Raw genomic sequence first — 27,365 nt, 5'->3', positions numbered from 1 at the left:
AGAATCAGAAGCATATACCGCTAGTGTTGGGATTGCTGTTGTTGGTGCTACCCTTCCTTCCAGCGATGAATCTCCTCGTAACAGTGGGGTTTGTTATAGCTGAACGAGTTCTGTACATTCCGAGGTAATTATTTCTTGTAGATCGATTAAATTACTATCCTTTGATGTTCTAGTTTGGGATGTGTATTGCTAATAGTATACGGAATACAATTACTTTGGAATGCCCACATTCGACATCGCCAAACAATTGTGGGATTAACAATTTTACTATTAATCACAAGTTCGTTTAGGGTAGTTATTAGAAATAGGGATTGGCGCTCCAGAGAGTCGTTGCTGCGGTACGTATAACATTGCAAAATAGTAACATAATAATGTCGCATTTCTGAATGTAGAGCTGGATTGTTAACACTCCCCCACAATGCGAAGATGCATTACAATTATGGGAACTTTCTCAGAGACACGGCAAGACCTGAATTGGCAATAGCGCATTATAATGTCGCACTGAGGTATGTAAACCTGTACCTACATCACTTTCTAATCATTTGGCCCTATTTTAGGTTATGGCCCATGTATGCAAGTGCCCATAATAACTTAGGAACATTAATATCCAATGAAGCAGAAGCGGAGGAACACTTTCTGGCGGCAATTCGTTATTCTGCTGACCACGTAAACGCACACTACAACTTGGGTCAACTTTATAGGTAGATATTTTAACGTTCCCTTGGATAATAAAAATGTTAATCACTCACAGACATATAACATTTAATCTTCTTTTATGTAAGTAATTTTCGCTGTATATAGTCGTGTAGAAAGCTTCATATCTCATTTTAACACAAATTTGTAAAGTAATTGCTGGGTTTAATATTGAAAAACGAGTTTAAATGGTTTCCGCATGCAATCAGTCACATTTCCGTTTCCGTTATACGTCAAGTACATGGAGTCCTTTTGAAAAATTGTCTGTTCAAATTTATATAAAACACCAATTTTACATATTTATGTAACACGACACGGATGTTCCATTATATCGAATTAAATATCCAACAATTTATTACATTTTTGTTGTCGTAAAACATGTCCCGTGATATATTTTCAGGAAAGGATTAACATGTTATATCCGTTAGTATGGAAAAACTATCTCCGACGTTTTGCGGGGATTAAGCCGTTTCGAATTTTCGCATTATCCTGAAATATACAGGAAGTTAAAAAAAAGCGTTGTTTTGTTGCTTTTTATACTTATTGTTTGTTGCAAACATTTTTGCTTATTCATTTCCTTTTTCGCTGTTGAATGCAATTGATTTGAAGTGAAAAATGGTCAATCCTTATATGCTGATTTTACGTGACTCTTGTTTTCTTTAATTTACACTAGCTTATGCTTTACTTTTTTGCTGAAGATAGCGGTGATAATGGCATCAATTGGAATATCACAATGAATCAAACGATGTGTATTTTTAAGGGCGTAGGTGACTATAAACAAAAAAGATAGACAAACACACATTATAGTACAGAGAGCGGCAGCATCTTACGTTCAGATAATATTCCAGTTCTCAAAAGCTAGGAAACAAGGATCAACGTCACAGGTATAATAAAAAAGTATTTTTGGCGGTTTTGAGGCAGTCAATAACTCAAATCGAAGCCTAAGTAACCTTCTTTTCGTATACAATTCAGTAGTTACTCGAAGAGTTACATACCCGGAAGCGAGAAGGTTAGCTGATAGTGGTGTTACTACAGGTAACCTCTACTCAACTGTAGCTGCACCACCAACCACCTACAGTTAAACGAATATTGTTCCTGAAATTAAAAAAATAGTTAGCGAGGAAATCAAAACTCCACAATGATGAATCACATAAATGAGTCTCTGTTAAGACTAGTACTGCCAACTAAAGTGCACCACCCACCGGAAGCAATGGATGATGAGTCCAGGGGTGCCAAACGTAAAACCTCTTTAGCCAGAGCTAAATCTACGAGTATCGAGTCTGTAGACGAAACGGCCTTAGCAGAGGCCAAGAATCCTAGGAAAAAAAGGGGTGGCCAAAAGGCAAGCCAAGGAAGGCCAGTAGTCAGGCGGGAGCCAGTAGGCAATCGGCACCTAGTGAGACGGAAATGAGCTGTGATACTTATAGTGATGTCCCAAAAAGACCATCTCGTGATAATATCTGTGATCAAAAACTGTGATATATTTATATTTGTATAGCCGTATAGTGCAACTATTTACACCAAATTTTATTTGTTTATGTGTGACATTTATGTTTGTATAGTCCACATATTATTTATACTTTATTTATTCACGCGTGAGCATTTTTACCTTAACATGAATTTAAAATCATAACTATCCATGTCGTTCGAGCAAAAAAATTGCATCCTCCAATGGAATTGTAGAGGTTTAGTGAAAAAATACACAGATTTAAAAATGCTCCTACACAAACTGAACCCCATGTGTATTTGTCTCCAAGAAACGCATTTTAACATAAACCAACCGTACTCTCTTCGAGGATACGACATTGTTCGTAAGGATTTTAATAACCCACAAAGGGCATCGGGTGGTGTCGCTATAGTCACTAGAAACGGCGTACACTGTGACCAACTGATATTAAACACTCGATTACAAGCAGTAGCCATTAAAATGAGTGCGCCTATGAAGATTACCGTCTGCAACATCTACCTTCCTGATGGGAATTGGGAAGTTGCGGATCTTGTGCACATTGTGGATCAACTCCCTGTCCCGTTTCTAGTGGCTGGAGATTTCAATGTACACAATAGACTATGGGGATCAACAAAGAACGACGCCAAAGGGCTCGCCATTGAAGATTGGCTTATCAGGGACAACATAGTCATCCTTAATAATGGATCATCGACATATCATAATACACGTTCAAATTCATTTGACGTCCTTGACTTAACCTTGATAACGCCAACACTAGTACCCCGACTTGTATGGAATGTCGTTGATGATCTACACAATAGTGACCATTTTCCAATTACTATTGAGACGGATACTTCTGTGCCTGATCGAGCAGTAGTCAGCAGATTCAGAATTGATAATGCGAATTGGCCAATGTTTCGACAGAACCTCGTGGCCCCTGGTGATATTAGTGTTGGTGCAGTAACGAGTTCCATATTTAGCGCGGCAGAACAAAGTATACCTGGGTCCGGTAATAAGCCGGTTAAGACGCCTATTCCTTGGTGGAATCGTGAGGTTGAAGTAGCAATCAATAGGAAAAAGAAGGCATTTAGGAAATACCGAAGGCAACCAACGATTGACAACCATATAGCATTTAAGAGAGCTAGCGCTAATAGCAGACGGGTTGTACTTGAGAGTAAGCGACAAAGCTGGAATCGTTATACATCCACAATCTCGGCAAGCTCAGATATCAGCAACACCTGGAAAAAGATCAAATCAAATAATGGTAAATATAAAAGTCAATCAATCTATCCCATACAAACCCATCTAAACCAAATTACGGAAGATCCGGTTGAGATTGCTAACGTGATGGCTCTCCAGTTTGCCAATGCTAGTAGTTCTGCTAATTATCCAGCTAACTTTGCTATCACTAAAAACGGGAGAGAAAGGGAATTTCACTTTGAAGCTACTAGTGATCTAGAATATAATCTGCCGTTTACTATTGATGAACTTGAGTTTGCCCTAAGACATAGCAAAAAACAGCACCGGGACATGATATGGTTTCCTATGACATGCTACTAAATCGCACACCGGAAATTAAAATGTTATTGTTGCAGCTATATAATAAGCTATGGGATGAACACACTTACCCTGATGAGTGGAAGGAGGCAGTAGTAGTACCTATCCTCAAACCTGGGAAAAATCCCCTGAATTCAGCGAGCTATCATCCAATCAGCCTCACCTCTTGTATGGGTAAATTGTGGGAAAGAATGATAAATAATAGGCTGCAGTGGTATCTGGAAAAACATGGTGTCCTGGTACCATACCAGGCGGGCTTCAGGAGGCACAGATCAACCACTGATCACCTTGTTCTTTTTGAATATGCTATTCAAGAATCTTTTCGAAAAAGAAATCACTTGGTGGCTGTCTTTTTTGATATTAAGGGAGCTTACGATATGGTTTGGAGACATGATATTCTGGAAAAGCTTTCCCATTTAAACATGAAAGGCAATTTACCATTACTAGTAAAGTCATTTCTAAATAATAGACGATTTCGGGTGAGAATAGGTGATAAATTCTCGGACATTAAAATTGTAGAAAACGGAGTGTCCAAGGATCTACCTTAAGTTGCACACTATTTGCCATTGCAATTAATGATATTACAAAGAATGTTGTCAATGATATATCCATATCCTATGTACGTTGATGATATCGCCATATTCTATTCTGGCAAGACTATTGGGAAAATAAGTCGTAAACTCCAACCCGCGATAGACCAAATAAATCAAAATGGTAACAATGTTGGCCTGAGTTTTTCCAGAGAGAAGACTCAGTGTGTGCACTTTTGCAGACTCCGAAAACCACATTATGACCCGGTATTATTTTTGGCAGGCGATCCAATAACATGCTCTGGTACTGCAAAATTCTTGGGGCTTACGTTTGATAATACTCTGAATTGGAAAACACACATAGAGGCACTTAAAAATAAAACCATGCGAAGCCTTAATATCATTAAAGTGTTGGCACACACTAAATGGGGTGCAGAACCTAAATGCCTCATAAAAATATATCAGGCCTTAATTTTATCGCAGATTGACTATGGCTGCATAGCATACTCATCGGCGCGAAAATCGCTACTTACGACGTTAAATAAGATACACAATGCCGCCATAAGGTATTGCCTTGGAGCCTTCCCTACAAGTCTGGTATTCAGCTTATATTGTGAATCTGGATTACTGCCTTTAGAAATAAGACGGAAACAGCTAACTGCTCGTTATTTTGCGAAAGTTTCATCGCTACCCTTACACCCTAATAATGAGCTGTTTAATGTAGACGTACAATCGTACAGGTCAGCACCTACCATTACTCGACCAGCTTATATTAGGCACAAGGAGTATTTCGATCAGAGGGGAGTAGTCCTTCCAAATTTGTTGGATGAGAGGATATGGGAAGTTACACCATGGGTGATACCGAAAATAAACATAATAAAAGATCTCATGAGGCACAAAAAAGAAATTACAAAATGCGACACTTACCTACAGGAATTTGAGACCATCCTTAGCCAATATCCATCATACCAGGTAATATATACGGACGGATCAAAAACTATAAATGGGACGGGTAGTGCCATAGTCACCGAAGGTGCAGCATATAAGTGGAGATTGAATACCATATCGTCCATCCATTTCGCTGAACAATATGCATTATGGCAAGCGATCCTGTATTGTTCCATGGCAAATAATAGCAGGTTCATAATCGTCACCGATTGCGCTAATGTATTGCATGATCTTTCGGAAATTTATTCACATAACGCTATGAATATAATATGTCAGTCTGCCTTAAATAGTATCCTCGCACAAGGGAAAGTACTTACGTGTATATGGGTTCCAAGCCATGTGGGTATTGAAGGCAACGAACAAGCGAATAGCGCTGCCTATCAGGCGGCACTTGTGGAGCAGGTGGAAGTCAATCTTGCTGCTCCATATGACCTCGGGAAATACCTGAAAAACGAATGCCACACGGAATCGCAAGAAAAATGGACAGCAACAAATACTCACCTTTCACAAATAAAACCCATCGCAAAGGGAATGTTTACACTGCCAGGCGCAACTAGAGAAGAGAGTGTAAAGATGCATCGTCTGAGAATAGGGCACATTCAAATAACCCACGAACATCTACTGAATCGTACTAATCCCCGACAGTGCAATCGATGTAGGATGGCCCTCACGGTGGCCCATATAATAAAGGACTGTCCAGTATTCTGTAATGAGCGTGTAACACATAGTATTATGCCAAATTATAATCAGAATTTTACCAGCTGGGATAAAGCTAGAAATTTATTGAATTTCTTGAAAAGTATTGAAGTGTATGGGAAAATTTAGATGTGTGGTAACATAGATGAGAATTAAAAGGGGATATGACCTTAGCTGTCGAACCCTCATTAAAAAAAAATAAAAAATAAAAAATAAAAATTATTGCGGAAAATCCATTCGATGTAAATTCGCGATGAAAACATTTAGATTGCATACGAACTTTCCCGAATGAAAATCAAAGTAAATTACTCAAATCCATCCTTTGTTTACTCCAAAAGTAAATTTAAATTAATTATTAAAGCGACTTCTACCAAACAACTGAAGTTAGTAGATTGTCAGCGCAAAAGGTAGATAGAAAGAGTTACCATATAACGAACACCGAAATGTAATTTTTAGATTTATTTAACAAACGGAACAACGATAAATATGGCATTTTTTTACAAAACATTTATAGGAATGTCCGGATTTTAATTGACAAATAAATGAAAAATTCAAAATTCCTTCGAAATAAGTTCACATATAACTATTGTATGCGATACAATTTTGCTCCATTCCGCCAATTTACAAAGATCGATTCTTTCCGATCACTTTCAATACAATTTAATGCAATTTATTAAATAGAACCGATAGTAAATTTGAATACAAACCAAAAAGAATTTCGTTACCTTAATTATGGCGTTTTCTGAAATCCACTTTTTGGATTTTTTGTACAGTTACCCCATCTTGTGCAATTGATCAGGCATTGATCTGTCTACTTTTATCGTCTGCTTTGACTAACGTTCCCTTCTCACAATATAATTTATTAAAAGCGTACTACAGATCCAAACCGAAACTGATTAAATTTGTTTCTTAAAACTTTCGCTTTCGAAGTGGAATTTTTCAATAATTGAAACTTCTGATTCGTTTGTAACGAAGCACTCAGTTTTCAGATCAGCATTAATTAACGCGCTGTACATTTTGGAGTTTGCCAGCTTTAATGAACACCCGGTATCTAAAGACGCTTCTTTACGAAAAGTGTTGTTCTAGAACTATTTATTCATCTCTTTTAAGAGTTGGAAATGGAAGGTAAAAAAGTTGCTGTATTATACAATGTGTTCAAGAAAAGGATGTCTGTCATGGGGAACTCTGAAACGATAGAGGATGCGACGATATTATAGAAAAGCTACATAATTAAAGAGTCATTATCGTGCTTTAAAGAAAACCAGTCCGATTACTTCCGAAGATATTCTAGAAAAACCGAAATTTGCCGATTCCATTTTTATTCAATTTTAACATATAGAAAAAAAATTAAAAAACGCTTTCTCATTGCCACTTTTTGTATCGGAGAAATCATTCGCAAGTTTGTTTTGTTATATGGTCCGTAAAAAAGTACATACTGTATTGAGTAACATTTTTTATTACGAATACAATTATGTGAAGTTTATATAACCCTTAATTCAGAGATCTCTTTTTTGCACCTATCGACAATATTTTATTCTGCTCCTTTTAATTTTAAAGATAAGCGATACATTGCATTAATTAAAGAAGGGGTAATGCTTTGCGGTTCCTGCATTTGATTTCCCGTAGCTACCACTAATTAATTTATGCATTGTTGCTTGAGTTCCCGTTAGGGCAATCGCTACCGTGTTCGTGTGCGGTAATGGGCGCATCCCGGCTTCATTTTTTATTTCTGATCTACAAAGTATATTAAAAATAAAAAGACCCGTGAGTCCTCAATTTTTATTTGCGAGTAAAATAAACCCAAAATAAACTATTGAAAAGCTGTGTTTTTAGTACGAATTTGAAACGCTTCAGTCTAAATACGTCACAAACCTACAACCAATCACGTAGAAGTGAGCCGGCAACCTTGCGCGAGGGTCTGACGTTTGTCGGATTTGACGTTTTAAGACACTTGTTTAACTGCGTCTAGCGCGAAAGTGAACAAGTGACAAGTGCCTGTGACAGGTGACGTAAGTTACAAATGACATTCTCCTGCAATATTGCCAAGTCGTTATGTCATCTGAGTGGTTCTAGGAGCTGATTGGTCGAGCTTATTAAGTCACAGAGCCCGCTATAATCATATCGTTTGGAATAAACCCTTAAAACCGCACATGTTCAATATTTTTTTTGCTAATCAGCCTCTATTTTTAAATAAACTTTTACTGTCCACAAAAATGTTTTATGGTTTCAAGTACACGCTTATTAAATTAGAACTGCGGAATTCAACTATATTGTAAACCCCATTCTGTTTTACTTGCTCCCCTGAACGCAACCACCCGCCGATTTCTAGACTAAGCTGATTCTACCGATTGTGGTAAACCTCCGATACCGCTCTGAAATCGCCGACCTTAGGCAGAAGCAAGCGGTTAATCTTCTGGTGGCGCTCGAGTCTGTCCGTCTGTCCGTTCCGCCAACACCACATCGTGGTGACCGCCGCATACCTCTACATTTCCGCTGATGTGCTGTGAACCCAAATGAGTTGTAATTTATTTTTGTTTCCGCTCATTAAATCTTAATTTTGATTTCACTAATTACATTGTTTCATTTTCTTAAAGCCATTTGTTCGTCGCATATTCCCCGGAAAAAATTCTGAATAATTTATCTATAGTTCTAAATTCAGCAGAACCCCGATTATCCGTGCGCGATTTATTCGGGCAGCGGATTATCCATGCGGCATCTGGTTAATTCAGCCAGCTTTCAACGAAACTTCTGCGTTCACATGTAACAATGCACCCGTTTTCCGTCTGGAAATTACCAGTTTTAGTGATCACTCTGTAGATGAACACCCGGTATATAGAGGCTATGTAAATGTGAAGCGCTTCGTTACAAAAATTCTCGCTGCGAAAATATTTATTGGAATTGGGAATAGCAGGAAAATGAAATTGTTTTAATTTGTCGCCGTTCCCATACAAATAATTTTTATTTTTATTTTGCCTTAATTTTTGAGTGGGCGGGGTTTCAACCAAGGCTGCTCTACCAACCCAACCCACTTTTACAAATATCCATGCCATGCCCGAACCCGGATTCGAACCAGGGACCCTAGCACCACAGTCCAGCTTTAAATGAACTGAGCCACACGGGCCGGCTTTAATTATTTTTACCCAAAATCGCCCTGAAACCTTCATTTTCATGCCTACTTTCTGTTAGGAAATGTTAGGTTCCATGACAGAGCTGCCGCTTGTCACTTTACTGGCCGCAACTGTCATTTTACTGGCCGCATCTTTGACATTTTCAAATGTCTATAATGACTCCTGTCATCACTGACAGATTGACATTAATCCAAAAATTCTATATAAAATTGAAATTTTATATTAAAAGACGATTTCAGGTAAACTTTAATACAAAACTCGTCAGTAATATATAATTTTCCTGACTTTTATGAAAATAACTATTACAGCCGCCGAAAGCTCCCTTGGCAGGAGAGCAAGAATTATTACCCTTGTGAAGTTTTAGAGTCGTTAATTACCAATTAATCGACTTTAGTTTACTAATGTTATACGAAAAGCAGGATTAAAACCGGCAAGGTCGTGCAGTTTAAGGAAAATATCAACGTGATAGGACTGCCGTTTGACCTCACATTTCTAGGAACAAAACGGGCATTGTTGTATTTCCGAATTTGGATATTTCATTCCAACTATTTGGATAAGTATAATTAACCGTAATTAGTTGAATGGGTTACAGTTAACCGTCTCCGTTTAAGTCGAGATTATATCCGTTGCGTGCGCTCTTAAAAACTTTGACACCGGTCCCGCATTTTTACGACGTCTGGGAAGGACGTAATTAATTAAAAACAGTTTCAATCTTCTAGCGTTATCGCAAGGACACGCCGTCGAACTGGAAAACCGGCGTTCCCCCCATGGCATAGTCGAATTTTATGTAACGCTTAATTTATAGGGGATTTCTTGCACAGTAATTGTCTTACTTCCTGCATTTGCTTTCCCGTAGAACCCGCGACCGAATCTGATTATTTACTGTTTCCACTTACGCAAATTGTTGTGTACTTTAAGTTTGTTGCAGCATTCAACAGTAGCCGCCGTTCTCCATTCGGGTTATCTGGAGCCATCATCGTCTACAGATTTTGACTGTGTGTAAAGGAGACCCGAAGCCACCGTTGGTGCGCAAGCCTCCGGCGAAAGTTTGTCGCATATAAATTTGGCGCCCGAGCAGGCCAATATAGCTAGCTGCGTTAAATTCCTTGCGTAATGTTTATTTATTGATAAACCTTAACTTCCGTACACGTTATCACTAAGAAGGGTTTTTTTCGTAGATATATTTTAAAATGCCTCACGGAAGACACTTCTGCATTGATAATTTGATTTTTTTTAATTCAGTTATTTACAGCTCTTCGATTTTGAACGGACAGATGACTTTTGAACCAACCACTTCTTTCCCCAAAGCTCAGACTCGAATTAAAAATGACCTGGTTTTCCCGTTAACTGTTTCCCGCTTAGTGCCCGAAACCACTGTTACTCGGTAGTGCCGCGTGAAAAAAGACAATTACAGCACTTAGAAATGACTCCAATTCTCGAAAAGGAAACCTGGGCGATGGTCGATTGCACTGAACAATTGAAAGTTATTGGTTGCCGAATGGTTTTAGGGAACACGTTGTGCTGTGATGGCTCCATCGAGAAACGAAAGGCGTGATTAGTCGCACAGGAATTCAGCCAACAGACATGGGATGAAGGTCCGTTAAATGGACATGAAAACCGTGTTTCTGAACGGATCTGATCCCAGATCGTATGGGATATGTCGATGTCGACTGGGGGAATTGCTTTGAGGAAAGTCCTATACTGGTTAGTTGTTCATGCTGAACGGCGGACCGGTGACCTAGGATTCTTGAAAGCAACGAACCCTAGCCCTATCGACGCTCAAAGATGAATATATGACATTATCCACTAGTGCCAAAAGAAGCCATGCTTTTGAGAAGATTCCTTGCCGACCTAGAATTTAGAAATTCATACGATTTGATGGTCTACAGTGACAATCGCGGTTCTTTGTTTCCTTAACCCAATCAAATGCGTGACATCACTATGAGTACCTAATTATGATTTCGGTAACACAAAAGGCGTTAATATCGTGTTATCGTCCGTCTGACTGGCGCCGATTTCGTTTCTCTTGCCATTAACCGGTCCCAACGCGCCTGGTAAACATTGACTCATAAATTTTGGAACAAACAGCCCACTAACAGAACCGCCCGTATACTTCGTAATACTAAACACCTAACGAAATGCTCTCTAAACCAATAACCTGGCATATTCGACATTAAAATCGATACAGCTACCAAAATCTCATTAAAAAAGTGCGCCTACATCCATGTGTCTCAATTACTTTAGTAAAAATATTAATTTTACAGAAAAATTGAATGAAATAAACCCCATTAAAAAGCTCCCGTTACATCCTTGTTATCTCGCGTGCATTCAATTCGCAAGAAAAACAACCTTTCATAAATTTAAATTAATTAAAACATTGCTGACATTAATTTCCGGAAATATATGAAAGCTGAAGAATCTTAAAATATCATCTTTTAATTTTTTTGAATTTGCCCGTAGGTATGTCATAATTGCGCATATTATTCATATTGATACTATGGTTAAAGTTTAATTTGCGACGGTCACAATATAAAATTCAAAATATTACTCACCTTTGACGATAGCGAAAGTTTCGACTGAATTTTAAACAACGATTTCCTACCTGAAACAAAAATTACTTCATTAATCACAGCAATTCGAGACAAAGTCAAATACATTATTTACACAGTTTTAAATTGAAACGCAATTTACTAGCGGAAAAATCAATCTGTATTTGGCAAGGACGTTAGTTGGGCGACATTTAGGTGAACTTAAATCTTCATCAACAGAAGTTTCAAGGAGTAAGTTTACTAGGCCATTCGAAAGAGCCTAATAAATTACAAGTTTACCAACATAAATACACTAACACGTATTCGGTAAGAGGTTTTAAGTTAAAATGTTTAATGATGCTTGTCGGTTGAAATGTTAGACTTTATTGCATAATAAATCAAACTTTCACGCATTTATAAAAAAAGGGAACATAAGGTTTAGCGAGATCAAAGCTGTTCACATCATCAATGAGCCGTAGAAGTTTATTGAATCTAATGTTGAATTTTCCATTTCCCCTTTGTTTCTATAATTACATAAAAAATGCTGCGTTTGAGCACGTACTTTCAAATGGGCGCTTTGTCTCGATGGCGTTCTGCTCTAAAACGTTTTATTTTTGTCGGTAAACTGTTGACTCCTTTGCTAAGATGCGCCCAATTATCTCCATTATACCCTTCTTAGGTGCGCTCGCAAATAAATTGCTTTCCATTCTTTCGGCAACTTTTTATAAGCAACCTCAAAGAGAAGTCTTTCATCACTTTTATTAGGAAATACTTCAAAAAAAGTTACATAAAGGCAGAAATTGAAGGAAATAAATTGAATTGCGTAATATGCATTAGGACCAACGTATAAATGAGACGGAAATTAAGAACAACCTAAAAGCCTTTTCAACAAGCGACGTATAGGTACCAAGATTTTATTTCTAAGGGTGTCAATAGAGGCGATTTGAATAGCTTTCATGCAAAGCATGTCTGATAAAAAAACACGTTTCCTTTCAACATCGTAATTAATTTTTTTAGAGACAACATCTCTTGTAAAAGCTCTGATGTACAAATGCTGTTATGAAATATGACGTTACTATTTTCAGTAATAGACATAAAACAAAAATATACAGTATGTTCCTTAATTTATTATGAACCGCCATATTGTGCAAGAAACTAAATATAATTATTAGAACTTGTTTCGTAAGGGAAGATTTTTGGACCTTTATAGATAAACTTTTCGTGCAAAATACTTCCTTTACTTCCTACTTATTTTAAGCAATTATTACAGCCGAAAAAACAACTTGGTAAAATAACACCTTACGTGTACCATAAACAAGATGCCAACCTCAGTTTCTAACAGCTCAAAACCCCTGGATAACGTGTCGGATAAGGGAACATTATTGAAAAGATTAAAATTAACAAAATATATACTTTGAAATGTGTAACATTTCCAAATACCAAAAGTTTCTTTTGAAACTAGTGCCATATTCAGGAATTTCCTTTGACATTTTGTCAAAAAAAGTGGTTAGTAGTCCGAAGAAACGATTTGACATCTTTAGAATACGATCACTTACAGAAGGCGTTTCCGGTTGACGAAATCAATATTATTACACAAAAAATCGTCGACCAATCACAAACATTGCCACGCTTTCTACAATCGCCAAGAATTCCAGCATACGAAAGTTCTGCATTGCCAAACATTGCGAAAATATTCAGCAGCGATATTTTGGCAGGTCAAATTTTCAGCTACGTGGACATAAATCCATACAAGGGATTTATTGTTTTGGCTTTACCATTTATCTATGGAGTGGCTTCTCTTTCTCTTTGATGTCTGTGATTGTGACTCCATTAAAGCGTTTTTACGGATCTGTATTTGCGCATGAACAATACGAGGGCTTTACCTTCTCTCACAGTTTTCACAAATTCTCATCGTTTCTTCTTTTGGGTTACCTTTTACATTGTATCTACCTGGACATTACCTTTTACCTATGCCGTACGTGGATGACTTCGCCCTTTTACTTGAACCCGCCATTTTAGTAAGATTGAAAGTGGCGAGTGAGTTTCTACATTACCGGCATTTCAGTGAAACCAAACATGTCCTACTTCAAGTTTATACCTGGAGATTCCATGATAGTTCCTATAACTGCAAGTATTAACGAAACCTTGGAGATTATTACTCATGCAAATTTCTCCAATATATCTGATTTTACTTACGCTACTTGCTTTACGGTTTAGTATACGATTAACCTGACCAGTGTCAGACGTTAGAATTGCTTACGCAATATTTTATTTTTCGCACTATTCCTACCCCTGTTACAGATTTGGCAGAAAGCGAAAACTTTTTACTAAAGATTAATTTAAATTTAAATATTGACATTGTAGATCTATAGTACAGGCTCCCATTTGTAATAATTTTGAGATCATTGACTAAAACACCCTCGAATATGACGTCAGTTATTTTTATGTTCTACCCCTAAAGTATTTTATTTCTTTAGCTTATCAAGCCTAGAACAAGGATCTCTTGATCTGCCTTGTTTTCACCTTGGTAAGTATTCTCTCCTCTCTTTTAAAAGCGACTAAAGACTAAGTGGCGCCTGATCTTACCGTGTGCTTATCTTAAGGTAATTTTGTTACGTTTGCCCAAAGTATACATAACAGATTTTTGTAAAAATTATCTTACTTTCAATAAAAATGTAATGCAATTTCCTAATCTCCCTTATTCTTCCATCATTTTGTTACAAATCAAAAAATATTGTTACCTTAATTAAAAGTGTCTTCTAGAATCAATTGTTTCCCTATGGCACAAAGGACGGCGCGTCCTTGAAAAGGTAGCACCTTAGAGCGACAATATAGAAATAAAAAATTGGATCTTCTTGGGAAAATACAGTTGAAGGCTTCTTGAATCTTCCTGGTACGATTACCTTATGTGGTACGGAAGTGATCGGACAAAGAACTTTTTGTTTATATCGACTGCATTCAAATTAGCTTTCCGTCTTTGCAATACGAGTTATTATTAGAGTACTTAAAGACCAAACTAGTTCAGAGCTAAACACCGAAACTGGTTAATTTTTCGCTATTGCATTAAAGCTTTTGATTAATGGAAACGCCACTTTAACTATGATTTATTCGACGAAAACGTCAGTTTGTAATTGTATAATTTGGTGCGATAATTCTCAATATGAATTTTTCGTATCTCGCCAAATGAGAGAGAATAAGGTCTTATCTCAAACCCTTCAGTAAAATGAACTTGTTTATCTGATTTGGCTTCTTCTTCCCAAATCCAAATATACAAATTCGGTTTACCTTGTTTATATGGCGCTTAGATTTACCCTTGGAGCAGTTGAATTTTGAGCCTCTGGAACATCGTCGACTTTGGTGTTGGTGTTTGTAAAAAAAAGCCAACCCCTTTTAAAATCTCGAAAAAAATCATTCTCTTTAGAAAGCTACCGTTATAATTGCCCATCACAGTATTTACTAGTCCAGGCACCCCTTCTCATCATGCTTCCAGATGCAAGCGTAAGATCTGAACACGTAGGCAAAATTTTTTAAAACTCGTTATTCGCAAGAGCTTAGGAGACACAAGTAATGGGAGCTTTTTCAAATTTTACAATTTGCACTACAAACAATTGTTATTGGTTTAAAATAGACGGCAGACTCCAAAGTTTCGTTGGTTCCGTTTTTAGTTTGATATAAATAACTGAGCGCCCGGCGACCCGGAAAGACGCTTATCGTTTTCGAAGACTTACACCTCGTATGCGCCAATTTAATAGTTGCAGATAGCTACATATACTTCCCCCACGTGTAGTTTCAAAAGCGGATTTAATTAAAAGTGAATAGACAGCGTGCAAGTAATTTCATTCGATTTTCGATTCTAAATCATACGCATCGAGGGATCAGCCAGCAAGTAGTGCGTTAATTTCTACAGAAGGATTGATCATATAAGCGAGGCGATAACGCGCTGCTACACCTACGCGTTAGAAAATGAGTTCCGAGGTCAAAGTTCGCAACTTTTAAACAACTTAACTATGTCCCTACCGCAATTTCGGAGGCCACGATGTCAGCGTATGTGAAAAGAAAAAGGAGCAGGTGCCAAAACCCAAAACTTCGCCAACTACCGAGGCGATTCCCGTCTTGCGATGGTATGGCTGCGGCAAACAGAGGGATTACCGCACTCCAAGATGTCAGTATCTCCGCAGAAGTTATAGCCTACTCTCCCCAGCCGTCTCCCTATTCCTACTAGAGCAGAATGGTATAGATTTCCTGGAGACCGGCAGCAGAGTCAGCGTCGGAAGCCAATATTGGAACAGCACGGCCACCAGTACAGAAACCGACATCACCTTGGCCGATAGAAAGGGAACAACCAGACCATAAAGGTAGCTTTAGTGCCCATCGTGCTCCAGGGAAAGGAGTTACGTGTAACAATGGTATTTTTTCCTAATACAACATCTAAAAGGCATTCCTGGGGGTTGAAGGTGTTGGTAAACGCATAACCGGCCGACTCCATTGATCTCTTTCATTGAAAAAGAAGTCTCTGCAAGAACCCCGCTCACTGCAATCCACTTTCAAGAGACCACACCAACAGTCGAGATGGTACACTGCATGCGCAAAAAGTACCAGTCGTCCAGCGTCACCCTACTTCGACAGAACGAAAGTAAAATACACACTCCACTACCGAATACTTCAACAATGAGGAAGCCGAAGTAATTTGAGCAGGTTTTCCATAAACCCCACCCACCGTCGGACGGCACTTGCCCATCATCAATTTAGAAAACCGGCCTTCGTCCCCCACCCGAGTATCTAAGCCAACAAATCGAGTTCCACCGTCTCTGGGAAAATATGAACGTTGACGACCAACCAGTAAAGAATTTGTAGGTTTTGCTCGTTGACATCTCACATCTTCCAATAAGATCCGAAGAAGGAAAACATCTTACCCAAGATGAAAGAATGACATTCGATCCGGTACTGTTCCAAAATGAAGAAGACAAGACAGTAATTGTTACCCCCTCTGGATGTACCGGTTCCGATGGATGTCTTTCGGGTTACGGAACGCGCCCGCAACCTTCCAGAGACTTTAAATTTTTAAAGAAAATTGAGTGGTTTACAGAATTCTTGTCTTTAAAAAATCAACTCTTTTTTGCAAAATCCACAAGGTAAGCCAATTCTATACATGATTTATCCTTTTGTGTATATGCCAAGTTTGCGGCTCGTGGGCAGCTACAATAATAATCGAGTGTGAAGCAATTAAAGCCAATGTTAAATTTTTTGGATTCCATGCAAGTAAATTAAAGTTGAAAGCATACGTTTCAAAGCCAAGATACCATCTTTTAACCTCATAAAAACAGTGGCATTCGTATTTTCTACACTTATCTCCAGAAATAAATTGCAATTTGTATCTGAAATGGGATCTGAACAACACAACGTAGGTACCTATACCGCCGTATTTTTAAAGATAGTTTACACAAAAATGCAATGTGTATTTATTTGTGTGTTTATAACATCTCGTAACAGCCATTCCGGGAGTTAGGGTCCTTTGTATAAATTACTAAAACTGAGCTGTATAAGTATACAGTTTATAACGTCTATAAAAGTTGCCGTAAAAAATTAAATAGCGCAGACTTTGTTAAAAAGTAAATTTAAAGTACGCCATAAAACACGTTCAATAAATTAAAATTGCAATATAAACTACTTTATAACTTAAATTATGGTTAAAATTCATTCCATCAATCAATCGATGCTGTTGATTACTAATTAAGTATCGGTTGGGTGAACTGATTAAAAAAAACTAATATAAAATGGATTATATTAGGTACCTTATATCTTGCTCAATTCAGTAAAGAGAATTTTCCTGTAATCTCCCAGTAATAAATCCCGTCGGGAAAAAATTGCAAAGATTGCTTGCTTGAGAGCGATCGCATCTGGCGTAACGTGATCGAGCTACCTAATTTCATTAAAGAATGTGAAATCGTACAAAATAATGTTGCCTAATGGAAGATGATGAGATTATTTTTCCGATCGTTTTTGGATAATTCAATTTTGTTGTAAAAAAATGTTATATAAAAGAGAAATTCTGACATGCGGGCGGAAGCTGTAGTAATTTTGTAGATTAAAATCCTGTCTAATGCTCATAGTGCGGGTCTGTTTAATGTTATTAAGCGCCGCACATTTTTCTTCATTGAAAATCAAGCACAACATTTCAGGTAGTAACAAGTCTCCGACACGTTTGTATATTATAAAAATTGCGCGTACGATTGTTTTTTTTAGAGAGATCAAGACTTGCGGATGAAATTTCACGAATCGTATAAGTTACGGGGGACAGCCAGAAAGACTACTTTGTTGAAAAGCCGGACGCTGCAAAAAAATGGCAGAAAATGGCGCCTCGCGTGTCTATCCCAACAGTTTTTTCGATTCGGTTGGCCGGTAGTTTTTGGAAATTTGCAATTGGATTTTTGTTTAAAGTAACTGCCTGAAAAAATCGGCCTATAAGAACCATTTATATAAAAAAATTCTATATTGTATTTATTGTGAAGAAGAGAATCCAAGGAAAGGATTTTAGCTTTTGTGGGTTAATTATGTTTGATATTAAATTAAATTTATTGGAGCATGAATGGGAATTTGATTTGCATTTAAATTCAGTATTACCATTTCTTTGGTTGGATTAAAATTTTGTTTAGCATTGAGAAGAGGTTGTAGATTTCAAACAGGAGAATGTAGAAGTAGGAATTGCATTTTTTATATTTCTGTTTATCAAACAAACCAATATTTTGTATGCAGAAACGTGTTAAAAATTTTATTAATATATTTAATCAACTAAAGTATTTATTAAAAGTTCCATCGAACCAGAACTTTAGACTTTCAATTTCAGATTTTAAGAAGAGGCCAAACTTCTGCAAGGTATGGAATATAAAAAACTTTTTTATTACTGGGCTAGCCGTGGGAACCATAAATATTATCTCTGTAAATAACGACTGTGTACAAAAAATTTCTATATAAAAGTTGTTTAACATTATATTTCTCATAATAAGGCAGCATTCTGTTGTTTAGGCTCATTTGATAGAGATTTTGTTTCTCTTTTCGGAAAAGTATCTGCTTATCTTGGAACTAATTAGTCTTACGTATGCCGATAACGAACTCTTATCGCAATGACCGGCATCGAAAAAATACTTTTACGAAACAACAAGTATTAGCGATTCTAGAATTTGTGTCTGTTGCATTGTACCAGAAGTTATATCTTTACCATCGGAAAAGGGATACACTATACAATATATCTAAATTTTCGAGTACGTGTACTCAGTCCCTTTAGCTTAGTAAATCATTTACTTGAGGTAATTACTGTTTATTCCTACGTGCTTAATCGTGGAGTATCTTGCTCAAAATTTATTATATACAAATTGGACAAATTGGTATGAAAATGCAACATATATAAATTCATTCGTTCAATTTTAAACTAGCTGTCGATACGTGGGTGAATGTCTTTTTATGCTACCATTTTGGTTTCCGTATTCACTCTGCACTTCCGCGTGAGAAAGGGTCTATCAAAATTTCCGAAATTGTTACTGCCTGCAGGTTGTTTGTACTTTGTTATGTTGCTTCGTCCTGATTTGTGTTAAAAATCTGTATTAATAATAATTGTGGCCGTCCTGAATTTAACGCATAATTAGCACCCTTTATTTAAATGAGATTTTTGTTTCGTCCTTTCAGGGATAAAGCTGCCTAATGGTACCGTGAAACCCGTCCGCAACATCCAATTGCAATTATCAAAAAAAAAAATCAATTACTAAAGGTTCTACAGTTTCACAACATTAGCTACTGTTACCTTTGACACTAAAATCATTATTATAACGACATACGAAATATTAAACAGACTGCTGTGAAAGCACCCAAAATTATAGTTTGTGTTCTATTTTGATGTTTTTGAGAAAGATTGGTCGCGCCGTAGCTGTTTTTGTCCTTCATTAAAATAAATTCAAGATAGATGAACTCGCAAAATGACTGCTTCATTTAATTTGATCAGACGTTTAAATTGAATGAAATCTGCAAGTGTGGCCTTTGTTACTTTTACTATCTAGATTATTGCTTAGGCGTATTATTGTATAAAATGATGCATTATGATAACTTTAATGTAAACAATTCGTGACGCGTCTTATAAAATATAGAACTGGAACGCGATAAACGATTTAATGAAAGGAAGAACGAAGATAGAAACGGAGGTCATTCAGTTTCCGTCATCGTGAAATGACGTTTGAAGATCACGTTAGTCACTCCCATTTTCAATTCAAAATTACGTCTTAGAATTGCTGTCATCGCTACAAATTTTTGAATAATTGTGTTTTATTTGTGTAAATTAGACTCTGCTACTCTAAAAGTTTTGAAGAATAGACTTTTACGTTGAAATTCGTCGCAGGTTTGAAGCGGTCAATTATGTGCAAATGTTTTTTATACAATATCTAATAAAATACCTAATCTAGAGTGACCGTAAAATTTTAACTGCCAATCAAAGATATGCCATTGATTATACGAGACGTCGGAATTTGTATCGACTTTCCTTTTCAAAAGATGGATCAATCAGTATCGTTTACTTTAAGGGTTAATCGTTTATGAGTTAAATAGTCAGGGGGCACTCTTAAAGATTCGGTCATCTACTTTAACCGGATTGAAAAAATTAAAAAGAAATTAAATTGTATAAAATTGTTTCATGTGTGGACCCATCTCGAAAAAAGTAAGTTTTAAAATGCATTTATTATAATAATTCTCCAGCTTGGTTCTATTTACTATTAAGATTGTGAACCGTTAGTAAAGGGAATAGTAACCCTTTGTATTATTATGTGGTCAAGGAAGCGTTAGTAAAAAATTATCAAAGTCCTCGTGTGGGATCGAAGGGACTTCAGCGCATTTTTGTGTGGCATATCAGTATTCTATTAGCCACTTTTGACTCAACCATGAATAAAAGATCTTGTCGAAGGATACCACATTCCCTTTGACGGTACCCACTTCCCATGCCCCGTTCACCCGCAATTCGCGTTTGAAGATTTAAATCAACCATCAGTAAGATCGTGTTGGGGGCTACCACATTCCCTTTGACGGTACCCACTTCCGACGTCCCGTTCACCCGCAATTCGCGTTTGAAGATTTGATTCCACCATCAGTAAGATCATGTCGGGGGCTACCAGTACCACATTCCCTTTGACGGTACCCACTTCCGACGTCCCGTTCACCCGCAATTCGCGTTTGAAGATTTTTCTCCACCATCAGTTAGATCTTGTCGGAGGCTACCACATTTCCTTTTTCGGTGCATACTTATAAGACATTTTGGTAGATCTCGCTAAAAACCTTCCACAAGATAGTACTTAATTTTTGGGGGGCACTTCTCATTGCTCGAGCTTCTTTTGACGACACGAGAAAGAGAGACAGCCATTCGAGATTTACGAATCGTTAAAACGCGTGACAGAATTCGCAACGGAAGGTAAAAGGTGCCCGAAGTTGACTACCTCTCGAAGACGCGCGCGCGCGCCTTGCAAAAGGTCGTTAATTTCGCCCCTAGGCCAAAAAACAAAATTGTGCGCGTTTACAACATCTTTCCGACGACACCAATTTGAAAAGAATCGGACCAAAACTGTAGTAGAAGATAGGAAAAAACTGAAAAACCTTCACGTTAGTATACTACGCTCGAGGACGACGCCCAGATGTCGCCAACCCCACATCATGTAGCCATGTCCCTAAGGTTGACAAATTTCACGGCCCTGTAGATACACGTACACCCGTTGCCTTTCTACAAGAGTTCTTCTACGCGCCCACATTTGCTGCCAGCCAGCCAGCCAGCCAGCCAAAGTGAGATTAAAAGCTACTTTTTACAAATAAATTTGCAAAAATTCGTTAAAAAGTGGCCATTTAAATAATTGCATATAACCTCTTTACAGGAAAGTAACATTTTCTACCCGTTACAGGGAAAATTATTGAAAAGGATGAAGAAGTGAAAAAAAGTTTATTACTTATGTATACACAAGCAAAATTTAAACAGGTTAGGTGCGGGTTTACGGAAAGGATGATAAGAATATTTAAACACAGAAAGGTGTACAACAATTTTAATGAGCTTTAGGGCATTCTAATTTTTTTAGAAGACCACAATAATTTTGTACTGTTATTAAGGTTTGAATGAATATTTCAATAGTACGAAAAAGAATCGCAAAAAAATAATAGCGTAATTACATTTAGGAAGTGTGATTGTAACTGTTCATTTTCTGTCAAATACAAAGAACAAGGACAAACTGATTTAGTTGCTAGTTGCCAGTTTCGCAGAAAGTGAGATTAAGGCAAGCGTTGATCCAGGCGACAAAGCTGTCAGCATCGTGCGCTGTGGAGTGACTAGTGTACTACCCATCCCACAGTGCTAAATAGCTAATACTCCAACAACTTTTCTTCTCTTTTCGACTCTTCTGACATGGATTCATGGGCATTTACAACCGTAGCAAAACAGCAATCCTCAGTATCACTCTTTCAGAATATAGAAAGGTAAAATTCGGGTGCCGTCAAATATTATCTCGCTCTTCTTCTGACAAGGACTTTTAAAACTAAATAGAGATCTCAAAGGTTAACGATGCGGTGATCTTCGAAATTCAGTCAGTGTAAAGTTCAAAAGTTGATGGCCGTTCAAAGTTCAAAGGTTGGTCTCCGTTCAAAGTTTAAAGTTTGCTCGCCATTCAAAGTCCAAACGTTGATCAAATTGCCAAAGGAACCGCCCAACTGTTTCTTTATGGATACACTACTCTACGTGGTCACCATCATGAAGAAATTCATCGCAGCTCAGCGTGTGGGTGATTGGTCTGGTCACTTACTGTGTACCCAGATGATGATTCCGTACATCTGCCCGTGTGGATATTTCCGTTATGCAAAATCTGCAATACAGGATGGCCCACTGAAAACAGTCAATGGCAATTTTGCCCACTTAACGACAGTTTTGCCAGAAACGCTCGAACACGTCAATTTTAGTTTTGAGGGAGACACCTAAATTAAGTAATAGGTACTCCTCACATAACTTTAACCCTGAGAAGGGGGCGAATTGCACCCCAAAAATGTTAAATGGGAAGGGGTAGTAGATGTTAGATAGGTCGAACTGTGTGTTCATTACGTTTTCAGAACTGTAGTTACAGAGAAAACTCGATTTAAATGGATTTGCAGAGCCGTTTTAAATGTTTATTAAGTAGGCGTTGAAGTTAATTCAGAGCTTGTGTCAGAAAAGAACATCTGACATAAGCGCAATAAGTGCACAAGCAATGAAGCGAATTTGTGAGTGTATTAAATTAACTTGTTTAATTTTGTGGTAAATTCAAAAACAATGACGGTTTAGACTATAGCGCAAAGGGTGGAAATTGTTTCGATTTTTTTTTAAATGGCGATTCTGCCTTCACAAATTCGCTTCCCTGCTTCGGCACTTATTGCACTTATGTCAGATGTTCTTTTCTGACTCAAACTCTCAATTATTTCAACTTCAACGCCTACTTAATAAACATTTAAAACGGCTCTGCAAATCCATTTAAATCGAGTTTTTTCTGTTCTGAAAACATAATGAACATTCCTTTCGGCCTATCTAACATTTACTACCCCTTCACATTTAAATTTTTTGGGGTGCAATTCATCTCCTTCTCAGGGTTAAAGTTAAGTAGTATTACTTAATTTAGGTGTCCCCCCTCAAAGCTAAAATTGATTTGTTCGAGCATTTCTGGCAAAACTGTCGTTAAGTGGGCAAAATTGGCATTGACTGTTTTCAGTGGGCCTCCCTGTATAATTATGGTCTCCTTAAGAACCCGCCACCCTGAAGTTTTGGTGGAGTATATGAAGCATGGCTACTTGATTATCAACAAAAGTCAAAAATGGGTCATCATAGGCAGGAGTGTGCTCGGGCATGGCGATTGAACAGACTGTCATTCGATCCCTAAAGAGTGAGGGGGGGGGGTTACAAGAAAAAGAGGCATTGCCGGCTCTCTGCGGGCGAAATGGGTACGAGGAATTTCTGGAGCTACTACCGCCATATGCTCTCCTCTCTAGGAGTTTGCTAGAGTTCGCTTCGCGAGTGGCCAGTCGCGCGGACTTCTCCCACACCGAGTGAAATGGGATTCCAGTAGCACTTTTTGTTTAATTGCCGACCAGTAGGTAGGTCGTACTATTAGTAAGTAAGGATGTTGTCTTTGCGCATGGGCAGTGCTGAAGTCTGCAGGACGAAAGGTATTTGTGGAATGACAAGGTTTTGACTATGTTTTTCCGATTATGACTAATTCTTTGATTGTGACGATACAAGATAGTATAATCTCCTTATTTGAGTAGGATTTCCTAAATTTTTTCGCTTTTTTATGTGGGCCAGTGGTCCTGGATTACTGTCCTAACCAGTCAAATGCGTGCAAAAGCTGGCGGGGCCAGTGAAGTGTGGAATTAACGCGCTTGGGTCAGATTACAAGAAGATTTTGTTAATTTTACAGTCGTGGTTATCTAGCTTACTTAGTACGCAGCGTGAGATCTGCTAACTCAACGGAATTTCCATTCAACGCATTGTCGATTTATGTCTATCAAAACTAGAAAAGGTGAGTTTTATTAGTAGAGAAGGCCCAGAATGGGTGTGAATTAAAAAATAAAAGCAGTGGTAGTTAGGTTGTTGATAGGGTGCCCTGTGACAATGCGCGTTAAGCCACGAAAGAGTTCGCGTCGAACTGTTAAAAAATCACAAACAGCCGTAAGTTAGTGCAGAGTGGTTTTATAATTTATGACGAATTCAAATGAACCCGCAGGGCAGTTCAGGTCGTAATCCGTAACCTAGATGGCGCGAAAGTGGTGTTTTTTAGATTTTATGTGTAAAATTCGCTTGGAACCACTAGCGAGTTTAAATCAACCACCTTTAGTTTCTCTCAGGGATTATATGGCGCGAAAGTGGTGTTTATATTTTATGTGAAAAATTCGCGTGGAACCACTAGCGAGATTAAATCAACCACTTTTAGTTTCTGTTAACACTCTGTGTTAATCGATTTTGCACCTGCCTTTCGCTAGGACACAACCTGCCTAATTATATAATACAGGGGTATAATTATATTTCCATACAAAGTAGGTTTCAAGACCCATCACATACCGGTATTCAAACAATATAAAAAATTCAGCAATCATGAAAAAGTATCAGATTTGATACATATGGAAAATAAGATAGTAGAAAAATAGCACTGCAAACAAATGCATCAAATATATTACGCCCCCACATAAAGAAAACATAAACCCCCGATCCATCGTACAACCCGATACAAAATCGTACTTGAATTCCAAAGCCCTGTCCTCCGAATGGTTAAAATACAAAATACAATTGAAGAGTTACATAGCATTTTAACTACGTACACACCCTCTCCCAGATACCCTAAATTATCTAAACGCCCTGTATATGAATCTCAATTGAAAGCCACCACACCTATGGAAAGTTCCACTTTAACTACCTATGCAACGAAAACTACAATATGCCCCTCATAACAAATAATAAAATCCAGCACGTAGTGAAAATAGATGGAAATTTCCCAAAAGAATTGCAACATAATTCGAAATTTTTAAGGCGTAATTCGTAATGAAATGTACGTACATGCGAAAACGTGTGTATGTACTATCTACAACAAATAAACAAATCCCGTCCCTAAAGTACCAATCCTGCTTAACTGCTAAATTCACAATTATTGTGTAATTTAGACAAAGACCCTGCAAATTCAAATTTATGATAACAAGGACTTATTAGATCAACAGAACAGCAAATAAACCATTGACATGTGTATTATTGGAAACATTAGTAGCAAAGTGTCAAATAATGCTAAAGTGACATTCAGTGTCCACATTTGCACACGTTGTTACAGTCGTAGAAGAATACTATACGTATTTGGATCTTTTAGAAAGCCTCGTGAGTAGGAAAAGATAGCTCTTAAGAATAATGTACTATTGTACACTATTTCAATGAAGGCCTACATTAAAGTAGTGACTTCTGCAGGTATTCCTAAAGCAATACATTCAGTTTATATACCTACTGTGCATATTCCACGATCGTTATTCATTAATAATGAGCATCTACCCACGCTACTATCGAACTAAAACCCTTGTACCCTAGTGCAACGCTTGCGAAGAAACAATAGCATTTTATTACTTTTTTCAGTCACAATTTTACATCTCTGTGTCCCCTTTAAGAATAGTATATTCTATAACGAGTATGGAATAGAGTGTATTCCGCGCGAGTGGAAAGTTCGTCACACGAGCCGAAGGCGAGTGTGACGGTTCCACGAGCGTTGAATACCTATTCTTTACAAGTAATAGACATAATTTTTTCTACTACTACGACGAATTTTTACAAAATATGTAAAACAAGCAGGGTTAACTATAGACAATTCACACATTAGTATGGACGTCTATGTACGGTGGGTTGGTATAACAGATCACTGTGGCATATTTGACAGATATTTGTCTAAATGGCTGTATAAACAAATTCCTCGACAATTTCTCTTCCCTCAATATTATCCCAGAAAAGGAAAACTAACTTTTCTGTGATATTATTTACAAATGTGCACATTAATTATTGAATGTGCCCTGTCCTGCGCAGTGTATCGGCGTGGATCATTTAGATTTAGATAAACATAACCATAAGCGATAAACGTATTCGAGATTGCGACCGGAATGTAATTCATGATGTGTATAAATTCAAATACAAAATGCTACAAAGAGGACGTTATGGATGCAAATTAGAAATAAACATCATAGCACTACTCGAAAAATTTGTATGTAAGTAGGTATCTACGAGTGTAGGTAACATTTTAGTGAGCATTATATTTTAGGTTAGTTTTAAAACTTCCTGGAGGAAATGTGTTCTGGATGACCAACAACGTTAACTGTTTGGATATGGATGTTCTTTTTGTATAGTGCAGTGAGGTACATTAATTCATTGTAGAATATGCAACTTGATGTTTGGTTGTAGGTATACCAACGTACGGGTCCCTCGTAATTGTAAACTTTCGTTGTACATTAGTTTTCGTATTGGGTATTCTAATTACAGTTCCACCTAAGTCCACCGATTTTTATGTTCCACAATTCGTGCTTACGACAAGCACCACTAATGCCAACTATAAGAGCAACCTGCAAATGTAAAATAAATATGATGTAACGAGTAACGATTTGAACGTGTAATGTTATAGTAGATATGAACTGTCGGGGGTGCTTTTTGAATAAACATTTTTACTTTGCTCGTTGATAGAATTTTTGACTTTTTAGGGAAATATCCGCTGGATTGCATTTTTAACAAGGCCTGCAACTTAGCATAGCTGCTTATATCTACATTATTGTTCAAAAGTATCGTAGAGCACAGCATGGAATACGTTTTCTACAATGTGGATGCTTTAATTTACTGTGATAGTTTGCTAAAGTAAGCACTACGTTCTCTGAAAATGAGTTGGTTTTTTTCTTGTCCTCAACTCCAAAAATTTGCTGTATGTATGTTCGTACACTTTTAGTTTGTCGGGAAGTAAATTTTTTTGCGTGTTCTGCTTCCACGGTGATTTCCGGGGGAGTATTTGAAAGTTCCATTAAATCCTCACTGGCCACTGCTATACATTTTCGCGCTACCGGTCCTTAAAATTTAATATCTGGCGCAAGCGTAATTAAAATTTTGACAGTTTAAGAATTGTGGTTTAGGATGTCCTGTTTTAGATGTCGCCACATGTGCTCATTCCATGTATTTATATATCTATGTCATTCCATCACAAGAGCTAGAATGAAATTATTCCACTTCACTAGCAGAGAATAGGCGAGATTCTGTTGTTAAAAAAGAAGCAAGTATGACGTGATTCTAAGGAAGTAGTAGAAA

The 27,365-nt window shown here is 37.5% G+C and overlaps 1 protein-coding gene and 2 long non-coding RNA genes across 4 annotated transcripts in view; 2 read left to right on the top strand and 1 right to left on the bottom strand.

Moving 5' to 3' along the window:
- LOC116166700 (protein O-mannosyl-transferase TMTC1-like) overlaps positions 1-27,365 on the top strand; it is a 435,955-nt gene continuing 408,590 nt past the window's right edge. For both annotated transcript variants that reach the window (XM_031481777.1, XM_031481778.1), the window contains exons 1-4: positions 1-124; positions 174-338; positions 393-506; positions 558-701. In XM_031481777.1, coding sequence (XP_031337637.1) covers positions 66-124; positions 174-338; positions 393-506; positions 558-701 — 482 coding nt within the window. In that variant the 5' untranslated portion in view covers positions 1-65. The remainder of the gene's footprint in view (positions 125-173; positions 339-392; positions 507-557; positions 702-27,365) is intronic.
- Positions 1,149-2,165, bottom strand: LOC116166709. Its single transcript, XR_004144391.1, has 3 exons — positions 1,524-2,165; positions 1,234-1,464; positions 1,149-1,182 (listed from the first exon to the last, which is right to left on the bottom strand). It is a non-coding gene; the product is annotated as an uncharacterized LOC116166709 (long non-coding RNA).
- Positions 26,099-26,877, top strand: LOC116166708. Its single transcript, XR_004144390.1, has 3 exons — positions 26,099-26,287; positions 26,341-26,434; positions 26,481-26,877. It is a non-coding gene; the product is annotated as an uncharacterized LOC116166708 (long non-coding RNA).

The sequence above is a fragment of the Photinus pyralis genome, unplaced genomic scaffold (genome assembly GCF_008802855.1).
Source record: "Photinus pyralis isolate 1611_PpyrPB1 unplaced genomic scaffold, Ppyr1.3 Ppyr1.4_LG3b, whole genome shotgun sequence".
Classification (NCBI taxonomy): domain Eukaryota; kingdom Metazoa; phylum Arthropoda; class Insecta; order Coleoptera; family Lampyridae; genus Photinus; species Photinus pyralis.
Note: the sequence above shows the minus strand (reverse complement) of the source record. Positions and strands in the feature narration are given on the sequence as shown.